General features: G+C 35.8%; 2 protein-coding genes across 14 annotated transcripts in view; one reads left to right on the top strand and one right to left on the bottom strand.

Moving 5' to 3' along the window:
• The first annotated feature begins 90 nt into the window (after window positions 1-90).
• On the top strand, window positions 91-888 carry LOC105228641 (transmembrane protein 14 homolog). 4 transcript variants are annotated; one of them, XM_049453324.1, is made up of 4 exons: window positions 91-231; window positions 290-412; window positions 473-603; window positions 753-888. In XM_049453324.1, the coding sequence occupies exons 1-4, from the start codon at window positions 156-158 to the stop codon at window positions 813-815; spliced, it is 393 nt and encodes a 130-aa protein (XP_049309281.1). In that variant the 5' UTR covers window positions 91-155; the 3' UTR covers window positions 816-888. The 4 variants fall into 4 exon arrangements, with proteins under 4 accessions (XP_049309281.1, XP_049309280.1, XP_011206835.2 ...); XM_049453323.1 differs by having other exon boundaries at window positions 290-603; XM_011208533.4 differs by having other exon boundaries at window positions 473-820.
• Window positions 889-931: 43 nt separating this feature from the next.
• The window catches only part of LOC105228706 (venom metalloproteinase 3), a 164,386-nt gene continuing 151,896 nt past the window's right edge, over window positions 932-13,421 (bottom strand). For 4 of the 10 annotated variants that reach the window (XM_049453300.1, XM_049453303.1, XM_049453302.1 and 1 more), the window contains exons 12-16: window positions 8,871-9,035; window positions 8,575-8,806; window positions 8,345-8,409; window positions 4,863-7,560; window positions 932-2,262 (exon numbers count right to left, since the gene is read on the bottom strand). In XM_049453300.1, the coding sequence (XP_049309257.1) occupies window positions 5,352-7,560; window positions 8,345-8,409; window positions 8,575-8,806; window positions 8,871-9,035 (2,671 nt within the window). In that variant the 3' untranslated portion in view covers window positions 932-2,262; window positions 4,863-5,351. The remainder of the gene's footprint in view (window positions 2,263-4,862; window positions 7,561-8,344; window positions 8,410-8,574; window positions 8,807-8,870; window positions 9,036-13,421) is intronic. The other 6 variants (XM_049453305.1, XM_049453309.1, XM_049453304.1 and 3 more) reach the window with 5 other exon arrangements.

Genomic DNA, 13,421 nt, shown 5'->3' on the forward strand with positions numbered 1-13,421 from the left:
TGTGTGTTAACCTGTTTAATCAGAAAACAACGCGCCCTATATCAGAACTCAGTAAATTTTTCAATCAAAATTTGGACTGTTTAAACTTTTTATTAAATGATTGAAATGACAATTCTCACTTTTGTTGTGAAAGCGCTAATGTAATACAATTAGGAATGACAGTTGATGTAATGGGCTTCCTGTTGGCGGGCACATACACCTCATTGGGCGTTGTAAAAGCTATGGATAATGGTAATTAAAATATCAAATTTTTCCTTTTTTATTATCAGAAAGTTTTTGTTCGTTTCAGACTCGTTTATTCAATTAGGAGCAAGTCTCATTGTTGGTGGTGTTCTAGGTTATGGTGCATATTTGAATTCAAGAGATCCCCCACGTCCTTTGTTTCAGTTGTCTACTGAACTTTTGTTGGCCGGTATAATGGGTACACGTTATACTTTGACGAGCGATGTTAACGATGGCGCATTATTTCTAGCCACAGCTGCTTCAGCGTTTTACAATTCTTATACTTATACCGAAGATTTAAGCAATCAAATTGATATTGACGACTTCTTGGGAAGAGTGGATAGTAGAAAAATCACTATTAAAATACCAGATATCAAAAGGGTGATTGAATAACTGAATATGAAATTTGTGAATATGTATATGCATATGTATGTAAATATTTAAAGAGTTTAAATTAAAAAAAAACTACTATAATCCTGCGTTAGGAGGCATTATAACAACCCTCCTCTTAAACTCGCTTCTCTTACCAGCAAAACGGCGAATTAACAAAGTTTTTGCGGATGTTTGCGAACTTTATAGTTTTACCGCTGTGATAATAGATTACCGCAGTTACTAAACATTCGTTTATCTCTTCAATACTTACGAGTTCGTGTACTCTTGCGCATAACAATAATGAAAAAACTTATTTTACACAAATAATACACATATGTATCAATAAGCAAATTTTATTTTCAACAATTTTTAAATTTTTACAAACTAAATTAATGGTTTTCACATTCTTTCGCATTTAACTATAAGTATTTTTTTTAATGTATTTAGCTACATATATGTATGAAACATATATATCCTTTATTCGCCTTCTTACCTAAAATGTCAAATGACATATTCATACATAGTAAATTAGACTTATGGTATAATATTCACATAGTGTATTTCTTTATCATGTGTCTACAACACAATAAACATTTATATTTAAACAATATGTCAATGAATTCTATGTATGTATGTATGTTATAGGCTTTAGCTGCTAATGAAATTTAGTTATTATTTTTTCTTGGATGCGAACATGTTATGCGTGTATTTCTTTCGTCTGTTTGAAACTAACATTATATAATGAATTTTACAAAATATGAGTTATTAGAATTCGCGCAAAACCATTTATTCACATATATAATATATAATAATTTCTTTTTTCTCAATATATATGTATGTATCTACATTTATTCATTCTAATGCACAAATGCATTTTACAGCTTTTAACAAAAAAGAACATAAAATTTATTTAAAAAATACAATTAAATTAAATATAATTATTCTTTAATTTACATATATATAATAATTAAAACCTAAAACAAATCAATAAATTCTAACTATGTTTCTTTTTAAAGTACGTATGTATGTAATATTTAAATATGGATGTTCTTAAGTGTGGTTATGTGTGATCGATGCTTCTTGTATTTTTACGATGCATACGTGTATGTTATGTTATACATAACTACATACTTAAGTACATATTTCGGGTAGCAAAGGGATATGTGCTGGTTTAAATGAAAACGTTTATGTTTTTATGTAATTGAGTATGTGTGCATGCGTGGCGCTGTATGATTTCATGCGTTTCATTTCATTAATATTTAGCTTTAACTGCTTCAACTAAATTCATGCATTAATTTTAACTATTTGTTTTGAAATGTAAATGTGTATGTTAATATTTGTTTGAAAAATCTGAAAATGGCAATGATATGTATTTTGCAAGCTGCCTAATTTAAATATACTAGTACGTAAATCTTTTACTAAATATGTGTTTATATCGACATAATATACGGCTGTTAATTGTTGTGGTTGTGTTGAGATGCTCGTTCATGTTACCGCTGCTGTCACTGTCAATTGCTGCCACACTTTATGCATTATGTATATCCGATCATATTTTTGGTAGATCAAATAAAAAAAAACGTTATTTAGATGAAAAACGTATGGCTGCGCCTTCACTCAGTCAGCAACGGAATTATTCTCTTCAAAAAGGAAACGCCTTCCAGTTAACCACTACACAGCGAACATAGAAAAGGAAACGGTAACAATTAGTAAATGTACATAATAAAGGGTGGTATGAATGAAAATAAATCGAAAGTAGTCAGTAAATGTGAAATGTGTAATGTATTTTAAAATAATTACGCAAATAATAAATATATGTATGTACGAAGAAAATAACAAAAATAAATAACAAAATAAAAAATTAAAATAAATTAAAAACTGTAACACTAAATATGAATTAATCGGTATGCATATAAAGAAATGCAAATATGTTGTTACTAATGAAGCCAGAACTGTTTGTTTTTGGTGTAATTTGTTAAGTTTTTTTTATCTAAAATATATTTATTTATTAAATTTTTAGAATTTGTGATGAGTGATGTGTATTTGCCGCCACTGTCATGCAAAATTTCGTAGTTCAAGATGATGCTGGATTTAGTTTTTAATTTAATCTACATTTCAAATGCAAATTAAAATGTTTGTATGTGTATTTTTTTTAGTTGACGAGTTTAAATTTGGAGTATTCTTATATATTCTATAATATTATATGCGAAAATTTAAATTTTTTCGATGCATTTCAAATATCCATAATAGTATAGAGTTGATGGTGTTTATTTTATACTTCTCCTTTACGTTGTAATTTATAACCATATTCCACGTTCCAGCTGTATTACGCAATGCGTTTATATGTATGTAGGTAGTTATCCAATATATCCAGTTAAACTAAATTAAATTTATATGTACTACATGCTAAGTATTCCAAAAACCTGCTGCTGTTGCTGTAACTTTGCATAAGTTTTTGTCTAAACATCCATATCCAAATTTTTAATTGAATATATGCATTTTTAATATGCGTAATAAATGCCTTTGTATGTATGTGGTTTTTCATAAATTTATGCGTTTGTGAAATTATATGGGTTTTTATACTCATTATATGTTCTACTGATGTTCTTTAATGCTTAGACACCATTTAATCCTTTTTATTTGTCTTGTTTTTTGTTTTAGTAATGCAATATATGACTGATTAGCTAATGCTACATGTGTACTGTATTAAGTGTTGCAGTGTTGCATATGATTGTGTTCTTGGTGTTGGTGAATATAGTGGACAGTGTTTTTGTTGTTTATATGAGTTCCATTGTTTGTGTGTGAATGCGAATGTGAGTTAACATTTTTTGTTATAATTTTTCATTTGTGTGACCCTGTACTTCATACCGGTTGATTGGATGAGCATAGAAGAAGAATAGTGTAGAGAATATAAGTTGAAATAAAGTGCGGCAATTCGTTTGAAAAAAGAAAGTTCGCGTAACTGTAATTGTTTGCCAAATTCTTGTGATCAAATCATTTTAAATTTAAATGTTGTGAAAACTGAGCACTAACAAATGCCGCTGCATTGCCTATGATGAGATAATACTTAAGTCTAAGAGTATTTGCGGAATTTTAGTTAATGGAACTTGCCAGTCTACGCCAGTAAAGCAGAAGAAGAAGAACTTGCCATAGGCAGTAGTGGATCTGCTATTAGTGATAATATTGTGAAAAAAAGTACAAATTGTCTGTTTACAACTAAAGTGTATTTTCTGCATTGCTACATGCTGTGGAGATTCTTCAGCGATTTGAGAATGTGCCACGGACAACTTATTTGGAAATTGAGGAATTGAGTTTAAATCCGATTGCTGTTTATATTTTAATTTTTTTTTTTCAAAATTAACGAGAAAATGTGCATGAAAAGGAAGATAAAGAGTATGAATAGCAACCAATAAGTTAAGAAGATGAAGGATTAATACTAACAACTCAATGAAACTATGTGTGGTGAATGCATGCAACCATTTCACAAGTGATATGATCACATTTTGCATTGTTTGTGTGTGTAAATGAGTGCCTTATGCAGTATATTTTAACTATGACTGTGTTCTAACGCATTACTTGTAAAGCACATATGACCAACATATGCAAATTTTACAATATTTTGCATTTCTTAAATAAGTTTTTTGTTAGCGATGACAACATTAAAGGATGCCAGTTCAATTTATTACGCAGTTAACTGTAAAAATGTGTTAAAACGTAGCATACGCATACTGCTCTACCATATACCAAGCAAATGGTGGCTTATGCGCTCCGACTTTAGTAAATTAGCAACAATTGTTCAATGATGAAGCAAATTATTTTTTTGCGCACGTAGAAGCAGTACTTAATATCCACCTACAATGTGAGGAAAGCTAATTTTGCGCAGGCAAATACGCTATATTTAAAATTAATGTGCAGATGGGGTTATGTTGCTACTTCATTTTCGCTTATCCGAGAAATGGGCGTCAAAATGTTGCACCGCCGTGAATTTTCGCTACACCTTATGGCCGTCTAAGTATTAATTTCATGCAGCAATTATATAATTTTAAGTAACTAATTCCATGCGTAATGCTTTTAAAATAAAATTCATTACCAGGCCGTACCTAATAACGGTTAGTTGTGCTTTTTTCACATTTGTATATAAAGCATACTCCAAGCATTCCGTTAACTGTATATTATATACCGTTGCATTTGATTAATGATTACTAAACTCTCCCAGGGTAATGCATGCCGTATCCAAAATTATATTGAAATCTTGTATTAAGTTTGCTTACCGCATTTTTGTAGATTGGCAACGAAAGTCGATAGTAACCGTGTAGTTATTTGTAATGCTTCTGAGGGAGTGAAGCGTGTGCGCTGTGTTTGCGTTTTATGTGAGCGTAGTTGATTATGTGAGAATCGCTTGGGCGGCTATAGCGCTAAGCAAGCAGAATAACTGGTACTTTTGGCGTAGCATTTTGCGTACTAAATATTATTATTTTCTGCTAACTGACAAACAATTTGAAAAAAAAAAACAGCTGCTTGCCAGAATGACAAGTTGGTAACTCTGCGTTTTTTCTAACGCTGTGTGTAGTGGCGTACAGTAGTGTGTGTGCGTGATTGCTGCATGCAACGGTATTGCGCGCATGAAGTGAGAAAGTAATTTAATCCTCTTGGCGCTTTAAATGCTAAGTATATAAATAGAATTACAAACTAAATATGGTGCTACAGCAGAACAAATGTAATCGCTGGCGTCACTTACGCACAAATTTTACGTAATGTTTTCATTTAATTTGCGTTCGCAACAATTGACGACGTATTAGTTTTTGTGTTCTGATTTTATGTGCTTTTTGTTGTGATGTTTGTTGATTTTGTTGTTCTTGTGCGGATGTTGTTGTTGTTTTTGTTGAGGATGACTGTTGTGCTTGCTGTTGCTGTTCTAGCAAACTTGGCAGATTATTTGTATTATCACCTAAATAATTTGTAACATATGCCGGTTGTTGTGTTGTTGTCGCGATGTGGGTTGCCACATCGCTCACAACATGTTCGTGCACTTGCTCGTGTGCATCATCATATGACATACGACTGTTTGCAGCAGCATTGTGACTCGAAATGCGTGTAAGTTTTTTGTGATTTCTATTTGAATTGTTGTTGTTGTTGTTGCTGTGACCATGATTAATGTAAATGTTGCTATCGCTACTATTACCAACACTACCATCAACACCACTACTACTTCCCACATTACTACTTTTACTATTCGATAAATTTTGCGTACGTTTAAGGAAGTGACTGCCGAACGTTTCCGCCGGCGCCCGCTTCACCGGTTCGTTCTCGGGCGTACCGGCAGCTGGTACTGCTTTGCCGACGGCGCCATTGCCCACCACACTCGATGTCGACATTGTGGTGCTCGTGGTGGTGGCCGTCAGTGTGGCCGTTGTGTCCGTTGGCGCATTAAGCGCTTGCAATTTCTTCAAATAGGCGTCAAGAAATGTTGCCGGCCTTTGCAGCGCTTTATTGTTATTGTTATTATTGCCGTTACTGTTAGTTATACTGCCGCCATTGCTGCTGCTGCGCGTCGGTGCTGACGGTGGCGGCGCTGGTTGTGTGTTTTGTTGTTGTTGTGCACTCACGCTTATTGTTGTTGCTGTATTGAACTTACGTTTCTGTTGCTTGTCATCGATTGCCTCATTGCTCGCGTCATCATCCGCGTCCACATTGCTGTCATTCACATTGTCCTCGTTGTCATCGATGTCGTCCGCATTGTTGCGATTGTTGTTGTCCAGCAACGCCGACTGTTGCTGTAATTTGGCGGCCGCACTCACCGTATTGCTATAATTTGAATTAGTTGTGTTGGTTGTAACGGTTTGCTTTACTGTTGCTATACGTTTGCTATTACTCAAAATACTACTACTACTATCGCCAGCGCTGACGTTGTCGCCAGTGTGCGCTCGCAGGAAACCTAAATAATATTGTAACTGTTTGCGTAATTCATGCGTGTAAATTTGGAAGAGGTTAGGTTGTGCAGTTGGTGGTGTTGTTGTTGTGGTTTTGGTGGTTGGTTTGCGCTGTTGAATTTGTGTTAATTTTGCCAATTTGGTTGTGTGTTGGTGTGGCTGTGGTTGTGGTTGGATTTCGGGTTCTGATTTGCTTTGTGTTAGCATAGTTTTTGCTTTGGCATTTTTTTCGCCCACTACGCTCACTATAGGCTGTTTTTCGCTTTTATTAAGGTCAATATTCTCAGCAACTTGCAGCGCGCCAGTATCCTCAACAACTGTTTGCTTGTCAAGCGTCGCTTGGCTGTTCGCTAAATTCAAAGGCTCAACATTAACCCTTGCAATAGTGTGCTCATATTTTTCCTGCTGTTTCACGCTATTGTCATTGCTACCATTACTACTACTATTACTACCTGAACTACTACCATTTGCGCTACTAACGCCACTACTACTGCTCGTACTGCTGCTCACGCTCGTTTGAACAACGACTGCGCCCTGCGGCATATGAGCGGATACCACTTTGTCTGCCATTTCCGCTTTTGCAGCAGTCTCTATGGTTGCCACATCGGCGGCATTTGTGGCGGCGCCGGTCAGCGCGTTCACCTGCGCCGCTTGTCCCAACAGCTGTTGCCATTGTGGATTCTGTGCTAAAAACCTGGCTAAAAATTCTAAAGTACCCTGTTGCACTTGCCGTTGCTGATTGTTGTTGTGTTGGTGTCGTGAGTGTGTCTCCAGGGTGATTGTGGTGCGTGAGTCCGTTTGTGTCGGTGTATGTGTATTGCTGGTGGTTATTGTTTTTGTTGTAATACGTTTGGGATCGGAAGTGTCGTCGACTTCGCGTGAGGTCTTCTCCACCGTATTACCGAAACGTTGCTGGGTCGTAGGTGTACTCTTAGCCAAGACGTTCGGTAGATCCTGCTCTTCTTCGCTACTTACATTCTCCCCCTCATCTTCTTCTTCGCTACTACTATCAGTATTTTCGGTGCCACTGTTGTTGTCACTGTATTGTTGTGGTTTTGTGTTTAATTTTTTTTTTTCATTTCAGTTTTGTGTTAGCGGTGTTGTTATGTTATCGATTGTTTTTTGGGATGGTTTTGTTTTTGTTGATTTCGTGGTGTGACAGTGTTGCAATTTTTTGTGTTGTTGTTAAGCAGTTGTTTGTTGCGATTGTTGTTGTGGTTTTGGGTATGTAAAAATTTGTTTGGATTATTTTGTTGTAATTTTCAAACTATTTACATTGAACATGTACATATATACAAAAATTTACAAATTCGAAAATAAAATCAACTGTGTTTTAGTATAAGTGTTTATATGTGTAGGTAAAAAGTGTAAATATAGTGTTCAAAAAGTATATATGTACATTTTATATAAAATATACTATACGCTAAAAATTTTGCTAACCAAAGACTTTCATGTATAGGCAATAAATTTGTTTTTGTACAACAAAAAATTATGCATTAAAATTTTGCACCAAAAATTGTTAAACAGAAGACCAGCTAACTGTAAATTATTGTTCAAAAAATTGCTTCCTATTTAAAGCCAACGAGTAACGTTATTGTAAACAGTTATAACTGTAAAAGTCACCATAGTAGTAACAATGACCGATACCGTTATATAGTAAATTAAAATTGTTTAACTAAATTAAAAATAATAAACTACAAAACTATAAAAAATTACTACTAAAAAACGGGATATTCAGAGATATTTTCATTAAATAAAAAAATAAAATTTTGAACTATAAACACCTATATGTGATTTGGCGAGTTGAAAAAGCGTGTACTTACTTGTAAGAACGGTAAGCTGGTATGACATTCGAAGTAACTGGCGTACACCGACCGTCCAGACATGTCTAGCGTGGAGAAATAGTTAATTTTTATGAATTAAAATTTTTCAGAAAAATATTTTTTTATGCATTACATTTTTTTAAATCCTTATTTTTTAATGCATTTGCAAAATTATATTACTCTCAAAAAACTCTCTAAAATATAAAATATTTAACACTGCAATTACTCACCAGCCCGCTGCCACATGTGGAACCCTCCGCGGCCGGCCGATATGCCACACAGTAGCCCGTCTGCGCATCGAAACAGAATAGTTGCGCGCACACGCGCTCATCCTTGAAGCAGGCGTACGTGCCGCGATCGCGACGACACTGCGCGTCCAGCGAGAGCAGTGTGCCGGGCAATGCGCGTCCCAGCGCGCTGTCCTCATGCGGTGCATTGTGCAAGCAGGTGGCGGTGTCGCCGCTGTAAAGAATTAACAAAAACAACATTAGAAATAAAAAAATTTGTTTTGTTTTGTGTTACTCACTTCAAGAAGTGATGGAAACTCTGTATGGTGCATGGTGACCACCGGAAACCGCGCTCGGTGTGTCGCAAATCGGACATTATGTAGCCGTCCTCCCAGCGGCAGCGCTGCGCACCTGGACCGCCAAGGTAGCTGGGTGGTGGTGAGCCGTCGTGCACGGCGCCGAGCCTGTGTGTGTGTGTGTATGGAATAGCATGTCAGAAATGTGTGGGCAAAAAGCGTATAGTTTACAGTTATAATTTGTGTTTTTGTTTTCAACATTTGTTTTTGCAAAATACCATATTCAAGTGTGTTACTTATTTCTTGCACTATTGGCTGACGAAGGAAATGCAAACGAGTTTGTCTGCATGTTAATGCGCATGTGTCAATGGTGACAGCGGAAATCGCTTTAATAGTTGGGCTAGGCAATCGGCTAGAAACGTTGTCAAGTGTTTTTTCGTGTTTTTAGCATGCTTGCGTTGTTGTTGCTTTTTTTTTTTAAGAAAAAAAGCTTTAGTCTAATAAAAAATTGTACGAAAAAAAACTGTACGAAACACTCTGCGCTGTGATGTGAGTACATTTTGAGTTGGTGAGTTATCGATAATGGCGGTTTATCGTTTCTTATTGGATCAAAGTAAAGAAAATGTTCGGATATTTTGTTTTCAAAATATATTAAGTTTCACGAATACCCTATAAAATATGTATCTATATACACGTGACGAGCTAAGTCGACCGATCCATGTCCGCCTGTCGTTCTTTTGAGATATCAAATTGATTTTGCACACGTCCTTTACTTACCAGGAAGCTCTACATTTGTCATAAGCGCCGATATTGGACCACTATAGCATATCGCTGTCATAGAAACTGACCGATCAAAATTAAGTTCTTGTATGGAAAACTGTTTCATTTTACAAGTGAGGAAACAACAAGGCAGCGCTACATCTACTATATATTGTTTATCACTCTGTCATATAGGTGTTATACAAAGTTGGAAATTGTATGCAAATTTATTTTATATGATAAGATATCGTTAAGGAATTTTGTACAGATTATTATTCAAGGCAGTGCTATAATTTCGAAATAAATTGTTCACAGCGGATCACTATAGCATTTACTTAGCTGTCAAACTGTTTACTCTTTTATATTGTAAGAAATGCACCTCTGAATAGTATTACAGCTTCGATGATGCCGAAGTTAAAGTTTTTTCTTAATATATATTTAAAAATATATACATACATGTAGGATGTGACTTGTTTTAATTTTATTAAACTTGCAATTAGAATTTATAATTTAAAAAATTGTTTGAAAATACGCTAGTTGATCGTTTGGCTGTCCCGTCTAGAATGCTTCGTTTTCTCGTCTTCTAGCTTTTTATAACGCTTCCGAGAATTCAACGCAAGCGTCCCAACGCTTCTAAGAACTCAACGCAAGCGTCCTAACGCTTCGCTGAGTTCTTGTTCTAGTCCATAGTTGCATTTTGTCTTCGTCGTGTTCAGTACCTTAGTCGTGTTCAGTACTCTAGTCGTGTTAAGTACCTTAGTCGTGTTCAGTACTCTAGTCGTGTTAAGTACCTTAGTCGTGTTCAGTACTCTAGTCGTGGTCAGTACTCTACACTCGACACCACATTCGGCCATCCTGTTTTCATTCGTCCTCGAATGGTTGAGTCCATATCTTCATATATTCTGAGACAGTCGAAGTCTTTCTCGGCCCCTCGGTCTCACCCACTTTTTCTACTTCATATCTACCATGGTTAAGTTTCTTCGCTACCCTATACGGTCCTAAAAACTTTCCCTTCAATTTCAACCCGCTACCGAACTGTGTTCTCTTTATTGCTACCAAATCGTTTATTTTGTAGTTTTTCTCTCTCTGACGACGTGAATTATATGACTTCCGGTTTTCTTCCTGAATTTTTAAAATATTTTCTTTCGCTAGTTTTCGTACTGTTTCGCGATTTTCGTTTAAGTCGTTTATAACCGTCTCTTCTAGTAGGTCCTTTAGCTCTGGCATGTTGGCCGTTCGCATGTCAAGTCCTGTTAATAACTTGAAGGGAGACTGTTTCGTACTCCGAGGAGGTGTATTGTTTATGAACTGTTGCACCTTTTCTACATGTTTATACCAATTAGTTGGGGTTTCTGTACACAACTTTGACAACATAGGTATAACGACTTTATGAATTCTCTCTACCTGTCCGTTTCCTCTTGGAACCCCCGTTGTTATTAGTAAATGTTGAATATTCTCCTTTTGACAATATTCTCTAAACAAATTTGATGTAAAAGCGGCCCCTCTATCAGAAATAATACGTCTTGGGTTACCGAATACAGCTGCTTGCTTTGTGAGTCGATCTAACACTGCATCTACTCCTGTATTTTTAGTAGGGTACAACCACACAAATTTACTGAACGCATCTACCACCACCAATATATAATTGTACAACTTACTGGTCGTTTCTAGTGGCCCTACGTGATCGATGTGATATGTTCCTAATGGTATGTCTTCTTTATCTATGCTGTTCAGGAATCCCTCTTTCTTTCCTGACTTAACTTCATTAACAATGCACTCAATACAGCTTCGGACTATCTGACAAACTTTACCCTTTACTTGGGGAATATAATACGACTTTTCTAACAGATCCTGAGTTTTCTTTACAGAGAAATGCCCTTGCCTGTGGGCCAACTTAATGATTTCGTCTTCCATTAGCTTTGGTACTACAATTAGTTCCTTTGCAGGATTTTTAAAAAGAATGTCAAATTTTATATAAAAGTCTTCGTATTCGTCTTTTTCTAGAACTTTACGTACTGCCTTTGTCCATTCGTCATTAAGTTGAGCTTGCTTTAGCCGAAACTTTACAGAGTCTTCTAGCATTAAGCAGTACACCCTACTTAAAGCGTCAACGTGGACCATTCTGGATCCTGCTCTATGTTCGATTTCATAGTTAAAGTCCTGAAGAAACAATGCCCATCTCGCTATTTTTGGCGGTACGTCTTTCTTCTTAAGAGTCATCGTGAACGCGTTACAATCTGTCACAATTTTGAAGTGTATACCTAATAGGTATATTCTCCATTTCTTTAAGGCTTCTATGATTGCCAGTACCTCTAACTCATACGCCGGATAATTCTCTTCCACCGGCTTTGTTTTCCGGCTCATGTATTGTACCGGATGTAAAAGCTGATCGTCCGAACTTTTTTGTAATAAAATTGCCCCATATCCCCATTTGCTAGCATCTGTATGTACCTCAGTAGCTGCTTTTTGCGAAAATAACTGTAATATAGGCGCTTTTTGTAAATTAGCCTTTAATTGTTGAAATGCCGCGACTTGCTCTTCGCCTAACTTGAAAACCGAATCTTTTCTTAGAAGGTCTGACAAAGGTCTAGCTATCGTTGCGTAGTCCAGTACGAAACGTCGGAAATATGACGTCAACCCCAAAAACCTTTGTAACATTTTTCTGTCGGACGGAAGCGGAAACTTTTGTACAGCAGTCGTCTTTTCTTCCGATATTTTTATGGTACCATTTCCCACTATGTACCCCAGAAATTCAACGTTTCGTTGAAGAAATTGGCATTTTTTCCATTTAATCTTTAACCCGTACGATTCGCTAACTTCTAAAACTTCTCGTAGTTTTTCAATTCCCTCTGTCTCGTCTATTGCGGGGATAATCAAGTCGTCCATATATGTAATTACGGTTCCCTTCTGGATTAGTGGCCGGAAAACAGCATTAACATAACGACAAAAGACAGCTGGTGAGTTTGAAATACCGAATGGAACAACACAAAACTCATATTGACCATTGTGGGTAACGAAAGCGGTAAATTTCCTAGATTGTGAATCTACTGGCACATGGAAAAATCCGTTCGATAAATCTAACGTTGTAAAAACTCGACCCTCTTGAAGGCTATCTAAGACATCGTCCATTACAACCATTGGAAAATTGTCCCTTACAATTTTTTTATTTAATTGTCTATAATCGCAACATAAGCGTCTGTTTCCATCTTTTTTAGGAACTACTACTACCGGAGAAGCATAATTGGAAGAGCTTGGTTGTATTATTCCCTCTTTTAACCAATCTTCTATTTGTTTATCGACAAAACTACGGTCATCGATTGGTAAACGTCTTGGTCGCTGATAGACGGGAATTTCATCTGTCAAAACAATTTCCATCTTAACGGGTGATATGCATTTACCAGATGATTTGTATTTATCAACTAAGCTTTTAACTTCTTTTGCTAATCCCTTACTCAAATGTCCCAAATTCACTGTAGTCTCATCCTTTCTTTCATTTAAACTCATCGCATCAAATTCCTTAATCCACTTATTTTTTGCTTCTATTGGTGCATTTCGTTCTTCTTTCATAACCTGTTTAGAATCCTGCCTCATTTTGTCATTACCTGGTTTATAATCTCTTGAATTATCCTTTTTCTTAAACATTACTTTATCTTCTGTTAAAACAATATCTACGTCTTTTAATATAGCCTTTCCTATCATACTTGCAAATTTAATATCTTGTTCTCTGACTACATGAAATCTGACCTTTAACACTAACTCATCTATATGTATAAAAGTATCAAAACTTCCGATTGT

Source organism: Bactrocera dorsalis, chromosome 3 (assembly GCF_023373825.1).
Source record: "Bactrocera dorsalis isolate Fly_Bdor chromosome 3, ASM2337382v1, whole genome shotgun sequence".
Classification (NCBI taxonomy): Eukaryota; Metazoa; Arthropoda; class Insecta; order Diptera; family Tephritidae; genus Bactrocera; species Bactrocera dorsalis.